Below are 11,235 nucleotides of genomic sequence, written 5' to 3'. Positions count from 1 at the left end.
CTCTTCTTCATTCATCTCTTCAGTCACCTGTTTGGGTGTTTGTTTCATGCTGTTTAAGAGAAATTCAGACAATTCTGTGCAAATAAAATCAATAATACAGTATTTATTTTTATATTATGATTTAAATGGATATTATAATCTGGGGCAAAATGGACAAACATTTTTTGAATAAAAAGAGAAAGTGCTGGTGGTGTTGAGTGCTGTTAATATTAGATAAGAAGTTGGTTTGTTGCTTACATGTTATTACAGTGATCACTTGACAAGTTATTTATTCGGTATAAAAGGCACATTTATAAAACCTTACAAGAAAACAAAAACATAGATTTACACAGAGCTTTACATATTCATTTAAAGCTTATTTTATTTTCTTGCATTAAAACATTAATAGAAATTGTCAAATGTTCCAGCGTAATCTTCATTAATATCAGATTTAATTAACCAAAACGCCAAGAAATGGCAGCAGATAAACGTTAATCGTTAAGGGTCACGTGATGTTGTCCATGTCTAACATTGCTGTGAAGGATTATTACTGTCGTTTGGGGGCGTGGCTTCAATGCGCTGTGCTCACCGCTGATTGGTCCGATGTTTGTTTGCGCTCTGTTGTTAACCAGAACAAACCAGTCCAGCACAGAACACCAGCTAAAGTTAGCAGGTTAATTCAGCTCACAAAGCGCCTCAGAGCCGCTTCACGCACGCATTCGACCCCAAAACACCGAAGACTCGGAGCTGACTCGGTTTTTAAACTAGGACCTTGCACATTCTCGTTTATCTGTGCGTGCATTTAACGTAATTTTCGTAAGAATCCAGATTTAATGAAATGAAGCACCGCGCGTTTGTGCGTGTAGTTTAGAGACGCTCCCTCGCCTGGCCCCGCCCCTCCCGTGAGGCGGAAGTGTGACGTGTGTTTGAGCGGTTGGTGCGGCTCGGTTGTGCTCGGTTCTGCTCTCCCGGGATGCGCTGCTGGCTGTAGCGGGTCTGTGATGCTGCGGATCCGGGCGAAGCTCCGGCAGGCGGCGGATCAGATGAAGAGAAGACCCGAACTGTGCTGCGGCGCGATCCTGCTCACCTGCGCGCTAATACTGCCCTTAACCCGCACCTGCAGGTAAACACACCCTGAATATATCTATAATATCATATACTGCTGTGAATATTACTATAATATCATATACTGCTGTGAATTATATCTATAATATCATATACTGCTGTGAAATATATCTATAATATCATATACTGCTGTGAAATATATCTATAATATCATATACTGCTGTGAAATATATCTATAATATCATATACTGCTGTGAAATATATCTATAATATCATATACTGCTGTGAAATATATCTATAATATCATATACTGCTGTGAAATATATCTATAATATCATATACTGCTGTGAAATATATCTATAATATCATATACTGCTGTGAAATATATCTATAATATCATATACTGCTGTGAAATATATCTATAATATCATATACTGCTGTGAAATATATCTATAATATCATATACTGCTGTGAAATATTACTATAATATCATATACTGCTGTGAAATATTACTATAATATCATATACTGCTGTGAAATATTACTATAATATCATATACTGCTGTGAAATATTACTATAATATCATATACTGCTGTGAAATATTACTATAATATCATATACTGCTGTGAATTATATCTATAATATCATATACTGCTGTGAATTATATCTATAATATCATATACTGCTGAGAAATATTACTATAATATCATATACTGCTGTGAATTATATCTATAATATCATATACTGCTGTGAAATATTACTATAATATCATATACTGATCACCTGCAGGTAAATACAGTAAAATGTAACAGAATAATATCTAACACTCATCTGCAATATTATATTGTGCAATACATATAGAGATAATATTTGAGCACCAAATCAACATATGGTACATTTGATAAGTGTTTTATCTTCTATTGTGAATCACTGCATTCTGTTTTTATTTACATTTTACACATTTTTTGATGTTGTGTTGTTAATATAAATCATGAATAATAACACACTGCTGTCAGTCGTGTGAAGAGCGTGGTGGCGTCTCCTCGGGCTCCGCTGCGCTTCTTCCCGGCCGAGGCCCCGCTGGCGGATCTGTTCCTGGGTCAGCTAGAGGAAGTGGATCGTCTGCTGGAGGAAGCGGATGTGTCGCTGGTGTTCTACTACGCCCCCTGGTGCGCTCACTGCATCACTGCACGACAGCACATCCAGCAGGTGGCGCTGCGGCTCGCTCAGCAGGTGACGCCCTTCAGACCACATCCAGTAACAACCAGCCTGCTGTTTCTTGTCTGTGATGATGCGCTTCCTGTGTGCAGGTGCAGTTTGTGGCGGTGAACTGCTGGTGGCATCAGGGCAGATGCAGGAAGCAGAAGATTTTCTTCCAGTATCCAGTCATTCATCTGTTCTACAGGAGGTACACACACGCTTACAGAGAGCGAACCATGTGTTCATGATCACTCATAATAATAACTGTGTGTGTGTGTGTGTGTGTGTGTGTGTGTGTGGATTTTAACATAATATTAATATAAGATAAGATTTAATTTTATTTATTATTTGTAATTTGATTATTATTATTATTATTAAATCAAATACAATTTAAGTCAATAAAGGAAATAATACTTCAATAATACTATTGAACTTTTAAATATTTAATAATAATAATTGTAATTTATATAATAAATTGTGTGTGTGTGTGTGTGTGTGTGTGTGTGTGTGTGTGTGTGTGTGAGCAGGGTCGGTCCGATCGAGTACAGGGGTCCGGTCCGGTCTGAGTATCTGGAGAGCTTCATTCAGAGAGTTTGTGCTCCGCTCACGTACCTGCCCTCCGTTAGAGCCCTGCACACCTTCCTCACACAGCACCAGGTACACACACACACAGTAATAATAACAGCAAATAATGTCAATACTTGTTAAAAAATAAATAATAGTATTTTAATATTTTTGAATTGCTTATGTCCTTCTGTCACATTGATATCACCATGAAATTCCTGCATTGTTATTATTGTGTTGGTTGTGTGTGTGTGTGTGTGTGTGTGTGTGCGCTCGCGCTCCAGCAGGCTGTGGTGGGTTATTTCCGGTTCAGCTCGTCTCCTCAGCCGGCGGGTTACATCACCTTCCTGTTGTCCGCTCTGCACGCGCTCAGACGAGGTACTGACCCTCCCTCACACTTCACTAATACTGACCCTCTCAGCTCTCACACGCTGCCTTCTGATTGGTGCAGATCAGCAGGGGGAGGTGCGCTTCGCCGTGGTGACCAATCAGGCGGTGGCAGAGGGCGTGTCACTCAGGGAGGATGAAAGTGTGTATCTACACCGGCGTTTGAACAGCTCTCTGGTGAGATGATGATAATAACTCTCATTCTGACCCTACGCTCATACAGTGAAATATAATGCTAGACCTGTGTTTCTGAGCACAGGTTTTCCCGCGGACGCAGAGGAACTTCACTGTACAAGCCATTTGTGATTGGGTGTTTGAGCACAGAGAGAGCGTCATACACTGGATTCAGCCAACGGGAGCGAAGAGTTACTCACTGGAGGCGGAGCTACAGAAAGGCCCCGCCCTCCTGACCTTCCTCCCGCACAATCCCCTCACAGCCAATCAGCTGCTGACACAGGTACCACCAGCAGTTTAAACTATTTTATAGTGTCTTAAAAATATTATAATGTGACGCAGTATTACAATATCATACAATGTTTTAAGTAGGAATCCGTTTTTTTTAAGTATGTCATGTAAGTACTGTATATAAATATGTCGATTTAGAGTGTAATATGCATGCTTAGTTTTTATGTCCTTGTTCTGACAGACATGTGACAATGAAGTGTTGTTACTCAGCAGTGTTGTGTAGATCACATGATCTTGTGTGTGTGTGTCAGGTGAGCGCTGTGGCGCTGCAGTATCACTGCGGCTCAGAGGAGGATTTGTTCCTGCGCTGCTGTCAGTCTCTGTCGTTCTCGTCGGATGCAAGCGTGTGTGAGCTGTGTGTCTCTCGCTGCTGGGCTCTGGCTCTATATCTGCAGCGGGTCCGTCTCTCCTCCTGCAGGAGCATACAGAGCTCATACGGTGCGTTCGGCCGGTGGAGCGTCTGCTGCAGGAGCGTCCCCAGGCCTCCGCTGGACTCTATCACGGGCCTGCAGTGCCGCTCCAACAAGACGCTGCGCTTCTACCTGCTGGACACTCAGCTGCACTGGCCACTGGCGCAGAGACTCGGAGCATCTGCAGACCAGAGCAGAGACCTGCCCTTCATAACCATCATCAACCTCAGAGACGAGACACACTACGTGCTCAACCACACCGACGCACTGGGTACAGTACACACACCACACACACACACACACACACACACACACACACTAACAAATACACACTCAGTAACACAAACACACTCAAACTTACTCACACAAACACATCTGCTCAGCAGCACACTCACTCACGCTCACACGCATACACTCACTCACATACTTGCTCACGCTAACACTCTTACACTCACTCACATACTCCCTAAAGCTAACACTCTTAAACTCACTCACATACTCGCTCACACTCACTCACGCTAACACTCTTACACTCACTCACATACTTGTTTACACTCACTCGCGCTCACTCACATACTCGCTCACGCTCACATGCTTACACTCACTCACATACTTGCTCACACTAACGCTCTTACACTCACTCACATGCTCACTCACACAAGCTCACACTCTCACGCTCACTCACTAACTCTCATTCACACACTCGCTCTCACTTGTTCACACTCACACACGTTTCTGCAGCAGTATTAATTGTTCTCTCTCTGTGTGGAGCAGAGGATTTCATCCAGAACTTCAGCGCGTCCTACAGTCCTTTACACAGACATCTGGTGGGACACAAACAACAGCAGCAAACACAGTCCCTCATACAGGAAGTGACCTCAGACAGCTTCCTGCACACCGTCATGGACTCACAGAGGGTGAGAGCAGCTGCTCTTTATTAAAGCTATTATCTAATGTAAAGAGAGTATGAGGATAAGCACACAATCAGCCTAATACAGCAAAGTCAATATATTATTTAGAATAAATGTCCGTTCACAGCAAGATCAATAACTATATTAGCGTCCAGACCAGCAGACGATAGCTGTGATGTTCTCCGTCTCTCATCAGGACGTGCTGCTGCTGTATTATTCGGTCTGGTGTGGTTTCTGCTCGGTTCTCAATCACGTGTTTCTGCAGCTGGCTCGTCTGTTCCAGGGAAACAGCGCCCTCATGGTGGCCAGGTGTGGAACTGCACATTACGCTTCACCTGACAGTGCATTCAGGAGTGACTGTGAGTCAGTGTGTGTGTTCTTACTGTTTCAGAGTGAATGTTGGCCGTAATGATCTGCCCTGGGAGTTTATGGTGGATCATCTGCCGTCTGTGCTGTTCTTCCCCAGACACAGGTCACAAACTCATCATTCACACTCTCATGCTGGTCAAACCTGTGTCTTGTCTATTCTGAATCATCACTGTCTCCAACAGGAAGCAGATGAGTGTGAAGTTTCCAGAAAACACACCCATGACAGTTCCCAACCTGCTGCGGTTCGTTCTGCAGCACTCTGACCACGCCCCCTGGGAGGAGTCCGGTAGAGGGGCGGAGCCTCAGTCCCTGCTGGAGGCGGAGCTTCAGGCGTTGCAGCGGCAGGTGTTTTCTCTGCATCGGGCCAGAGAGCATCTCTCTCAGCAGCTTTCGGTCCTGTGGAGGGAGAACCGGCGGCTCACGCTGCACACGCACACGCTGGAGACCCAGAATGCCGAGCTGCAGGAGCAGAGCGGGCGGCTGGAGACACTGTACAGAGAGAAAACACGCCAGCTGAGCGACACTGTTCACAAACTGCAGGAGCTCGCAGACGCGTCTGAAGAACTGCTGGAGGAGAACTCACTGCTCAAAGTGCTGTTAACTGTCCTGAGAGAGAGAGACGGATGGGAAGGAGACAGTCGAGACACAGACGGACAGGAAGAAGCAGACGGACAGGAAGAGGAGAGACAGGAAGAAGACAGACAGGAAGAAGCAGACAGACAAGAAGCAGACGGACAGGAAGAAGAGAGACAGGAAGAGGCAGACGGACAGGAAGAAGAGAGACAGGAAGAAGCAGACAGACAGGAAGAAGAGAGACAGGAAGAAGCAGACAGACAGGAAGAAGAGAGACAGGAAGAAGCAGATGGACAGGAAGAAGACAGACAGGAAGAAGCAGACGGACAGGAAGAAGACAGACAGGAAGGGAAGTGTGAAGCTTCCTGACAACAGATGATTATCATGCATAATCTTACAGAATCTCACAAAACCTGTCAAGAACACAGCCAGCTCATATTTCACCACAAAAGCAAATAAGGAATATTTTATGAAAATAATTTTGTTTTTTTTGTGCGTTATTTTTAAATACGTATATTTCCACCCTGAATGCAAATGATCTCATTCTCATTACTGTATGTGAAATGAAGAAATATTACTTACTGCACCTTGTAAAGTGTTTATACATCATGGCGGTATTTATTGTGCAGATTAAATTAAAATAAATCATTGTATTACAGTTAAATTGTAAATGGCATTTAAAACATACAGAGGATCTACTGAGAATTGCCTTTGAAGTGAGAATGACAAGAAAAACTAAAACATCTGGACAAATTATAGAACTGAGAAGAGAGATTATTTACATTTCTATAATGAGCATTTGTTAGTTTAATTGTCATAAAAATTATAAGTCTTATAAAGAGGATTCTATTTCTCTGCTGAGTTTAATTTCTTGTGGATTTGGAGTGAAATGTGATCTGGACATGTTCTGATGATTAATTATGGCTGTCGTATCAGACGTGAGTGATTGAAGATGTTCACTGAGAGACTGATGTAACGAGACTAATAATAACATTGAAAAACTGTTTAAGCAAGAAGTATTTCTGTTTATTTTGTTGAAATGATCTATTTTTCATTATGACTACGGTATTCTGGATTCTGGTTCAGTATTCAGAGAATTTCAGATTGTAAGGGTTAAATGAAAGAGAATGGTGGTGAATGTTATCATCTCTGACTGGGGTTTTTACTGTCATTCGGTTACACTTTACATTAATTAGTGCTGACAACACTGATGCAGTGAAAGTAAGTGAAGTTCCCGCTTATTTCTATATTTCTAACAGTACAACTGTAGAGATACTGGTGGATGTTTTTGATATTTTTAAAGGATTCCCGGTTGCAACCCTGCTGAAAAAATCAATAGAACCATCACAGAAAATTCTAATGGTTTCCACTACAAATACCATTAAAAACATTACAAACCATCAACTTTTAACCATTAAAACCACCAAAATGGTTTTCCGAAGTGTGTTTTGGGACATATTCCATTAGGGTTTATTGGTATTAACAAGCCACCAATAGAAGGTGACCAATTACCAGTAGAGACCCACAGGCATCATTACAGTTTCCATTAAAACCAATACAAGTCCCATTATAACCAGTAAAACCATTACACATTTTGTGATGGTGTCTATTGTTTTCAGCAGGGAACAAAGCCCTAAATTGGTTGAGAACCTTGAAACATAGGTTTCAGAAAAAAACACACGTTTCCCCTTTCCATTAATTACTCCCCTTAAATCTCCAAGTTTTGTTATGCTCCTTTTAATCCTTAGTAACCATTTCACAAAAATGAAGAAACCAAAACAGCCGGATGCTGAACTTGAACACGTTAATGTTCGCTCTCTTTGAATAAAGCCTGCATTTGGATTCCCAACTCCGCTGTCGTCGTTACAGAATCACCAGCCACACCCGGATCCAGCGGCTTTATTCAGTGATCCAGGCCAGCCATGAATCCAGCAGCACAGTTAATGTGCCTCCGTCAAGGTGAGCAGCCTATTGAGGATTATGTGTTGGACTTTATTGAACTGGCTCTCTCAATCTCATTGGATGAGTTGTTTAATTATATTTTTTCATGGAGGGCTATCTGAGCCGCTCAGCGCATGTATGCCATTGTGGCATCCGGACTGGTCCTTAGTGGATTATATCGATCTGGCACTTCAATTGAACGGCTCTGCATTCACTGTGGGTGTGGTGGAGGAGGACCGCAACATGGCCGCCACACCACAGCCTTCTACTGTCATGGTTACCTCTCTTGAGTCTCGTCCCATCATGTCCGCTGTTCCAGAGTCTCTCTACAAGATGGCCGCTAGCCCAGAGTCTCTCCATAAGATGGTGGCCAGTCCAGAGAATTTTCATAAGTTGGCTACTAACCCAGAGACTCTTCACAAAATTTGAAAAAACTCTTCAAAAAAAATCCGTCCCATCTCAGCTGATCTTCCAGAGTCCCATTTTGTCACATCTGCCATCTCAGAGCCACATCATGTCACGGTTATGGTACCACAACCCGCCACAGTCCTGTCAATAGAACCCGATGCTAAGAGTCAGAGACTTGTATCCAGTGTGAAGGCCCCACCGCTGGTGTCGGTATGAACTGCTGGCATTCCTGGGGTCGCTATGCTCCCGAACCACTCAGTTTCAACACTCTCAAGTCTGCCGGTCGCTACTCAACCCAGTTCCCCAGGCACAGCGCTTTCAGTCTTTCAGTCTCAGTCCTTTCCAGAGAAGGCTTCTGTTCCAGAGTCTAGCTCAGAGATGATTTCAGTCCATGACCACTGCCCCATGTTTATTTCCACTCCTGATCTCAGTCTTGTGTCTGCTTCAGCCTCAGAACAAAGCTCAGTGCTCGCTCCAGCCCCTGACCTTAGTCTAGCGAGGTCTTCAGCTCCTGAGCACAGTACAAAGATGGCTTTAGTTCTTGAATCTGCTCCCGAGTCCACTCTAGTCCCAGAGTCTGCTCTAGAATCCGCTGGATTCTCTGAATCCATTTCTGAGCCTCCACCAGCCCACGAGTTTGCTCCAGAACTCACTCCTGTCCATGGGTCCGCTCTATGAGTCTGATCCAGAGTCCACTCCAACTTACGAGTCTGTCCCAGAGGTGCCAGAGATCACACCTCTGTTGCCCCCGAGGTGGTAACTTCTGTTGCAGAGCCTCCTCTGACAGTAGCAGCATTCTTTCCCAAGCTCATGAGGTTCCCGGTCACCTCTGTTCCTACCACGGACACTATTTCTGAACTCTCCCTGTTAACTGATGCCTCTGTTACAGCCGTGAGTGCCGTCTCTGAACTATCTGTGTCTGTTGAAGCTTTTGTTGCTACTGCTGCAGAACCTCCAGAGGTGGCGGCATCCTCTGCAGAACCTAGTTTTGCCCTGCCTGTGTTTTGACCCTGGACTGTTTCCTTGTTTTTGATTGTTTGCTGCCTGCCCTGATCATTGCCTGTTTGTGGATTACTCTTTTGCCTCTGCCTTGGATATTACTGTTTGCTGTTTCTGGACCCTGCCTGTTTTGACCACGCTCTCTTTGAATAAAGCCTGCATTTGGACTCCCAACTCCGTTGTCGCCTCCCTCGTTACATATGTGATGGGTGTAAATTTCCAAACCAAAGCTACCAAATTCCTTCATTAAGGCTCTTTTTATGATTGTTATTGAAAGGTAAATGCAATGGTCACTTCAAAAAAAGTTATTTTAGAATTTATTTGACAAGTTACCTGAAAATTTAACTAATTTAAATATCTTTAACATAACAAACTTTAAAGGTTTGTTAGTTTTTACCAAATGTCAAATGTGAATTAAAGACACAGAGGCTATATTTGAAAAAGAAGACATTTTATTTATAAAAATTAGATTTTAATTTACATTTAATTAAAATAAAATTTTTATTTACATTTTTGCATTTGACAGTTTTCGTATTCCTTGGGAATCAATCTCATAACTTTGGCGTTGCAAGCACCATGCTCTCCCTTTTGGGCTACATGAATGCTATGTCTTAACAGCTGTGTTTTTTTTGTTGTATGAATTCTCCTTTTTAAAAAGAAATTTCCAATTTAAAATAATGTGGCAGTGATGTGTGGCTTCATGTCGGGTGTTTCATACGGCCACTTACACCGTGTCTACACTGGATGCGAGTGGTGCGATGCAACACGACAGTAGAACCCATTATAATCAGTGATGCTGTCTACACTGGATGTGGCATGACGCAACACGATCAATCTCAACAGCAAACTGATGCCTTGTTCTAGTTATGATGTTCTGACACAAAGTGATTTGATTTGATTTGCAAGGGTCGCTTTGTCACGTCCAGTGTAGACAGACTTTAGACGATGCAAGCGACAATAGTGTAGACATATGAGACAGTACTGTAGAATGAGTGGAGCAGAGTGAAGGGTATTCACCCTGTGTTATGTTGTGACATGTCATTGTGAGAGTCACATCCTTGATAGCACACGTACGTCTCAGAAACGTCTATTTGATGTGTGTGTTTACATTTGGAAGATGTATTTTTTAGAGGTTTGCTTATCTGCAATACATCTCTGGGGCGTTTCCTGTCAGACATTAAATAGACATTTAGAAAAAATGTCAAGATGTTTATGTATGTAAGATTTAGAATGTATGTAAAACTGATGTTTGTACACAGCAGATGCTTTCCAGATGAAGCGCTCTTTAACAGACATCTGGGAACTCAACACTTAAAATGCAGAGGCATCTTACTAAGTTTAGGATTAGGGCTATAAATGTGTGTTATAATAAAGACATAAGCTTTGATCTATCATGGTGGTTTCAGGCTGTTGTTGTTCTCCTATTCTCTATCACAACCTGGGAAACACATAGGACAAAATTATAAATAAGAATTTATGATAAATATACAATCAATGACAAATGTTGGCAAAAAATATACTTTATGAATGATACTCTGAGTTTGTCATTACAGTAAGGTGCTTTACCTTTCCGGTTCTGGGTTTCTGTTAACAAGAGATGAAGCATGTTTAGTCAAACATCTCAGATAACAACATGGTAAGTAATGCACATTTTGTATTTGAAACAACTTTTTCTTTTTCATCACAAATGAGTTTAACTGTTTGTATCTGATCTTCAGCAATATTTTGGCACTTACTTCTAAAAGTTAGTAGAATGGCGAATACTGTTTCTCCTTTTGAGTAAAACACACAGAAGAAAATATGTATAATAACCAATTAACCAAACTAATTTTTTTCACTGTATAAAAATACTCCTAAAACACGAGTAATGTTGAGTCAAAATGAAATGTCATTTTATTACATTAAAGATAACTGACATTACTGTGTTTTAGTAAGAAAGTTTTGCCACACCAAAGCTCCAAAAA

At 42.2% G+C, this 11,235-nt stretch overlaps 1 protein-coding gene across 3 annotated transcripts in view; it reads left to right on the top strand.

Moving 5' to 3' along the window:
• Positions 1-6,658, top strand: part of txndc11 (thioredoxin domain containing 11) — a 9,841-nt gene extending 3,183 nt beyond the window's left edge. The window contains exons 1-12 of one of the 3 annotated variants that reach the window (XM_016459981.1): positions 608-1,102; positions 2,061-2,277; positions 2,355-2,452; positions 2,772-2,901; positions 3,096-3,186; positions 3,260-3,372; positions 3,455-3,652; positions 3,912-4,341; positions 4,845-4,987; positions 5,178-5,290; positions 5,373-5,453; positions 5,533-6,658. In XM_016459981.1, the coding sequence (XP_016315467.1) occupies positions 981-1,102; positions 2,061-2,277; positions 2,355-2,452; positions 2,772-2,901; positions 3,096-3,186; positions 3,260-3,372; positions 3,455-3,652; positions 3,912-4,341; positions 4,845-4,987; positions 5,178-5,290; positions 5,373-5,453; positions 5,533-6,292 (2,496 nt within the window). In that variant the 5' untranslated portion in view covers positions 608-980 and the 3' untranslated portion in view covers positions 6,293-6,658. Of the gene's footprint in view, positions 1-607; positions 1,103-2,060; positions 2,278-2,354; positions 2,453-2,771; positions 2,902-3,092; positions 3,187-3,259; positions 3,373-3,454; positions 3,653-3,911; positions 4,342-4,844; positions 4,988-5,177; positions 5,291-5,372; positions 5,454-5,532 lie in introns of those variants that run through there. The other 2 variants (XM_016459980.1, XM_016459979.1) reach the window with 2 other exon arrangements.
• Positions 6,659-11,235: the final 4,577 nt, after the last annotated feature.

The sequence above is a fragment of the Sinocyclocheilus anshuiensis genome, unplaced genomic scaffold, assembly GCF_001515605.1.
Source record: "Sinocyclocheilus anshuiensis isolate Anshui unplaced genomic scaffold, SAMN03320099.WGS_v1.1 scaffold3689, whole genome shotgun sequence".
Classification (NCBI taxonomy): domain Eukaryota; kingdom Metazoa; phylum Chordata; class Actinopteri; order Cypriniformes; family Cyprinidae; genus Sinocyclocheilus; species Sinocyclocheilus anshuiensis.
This window is presented reverse-complemented; position numbering and strand designations above follow the sequence as displayed.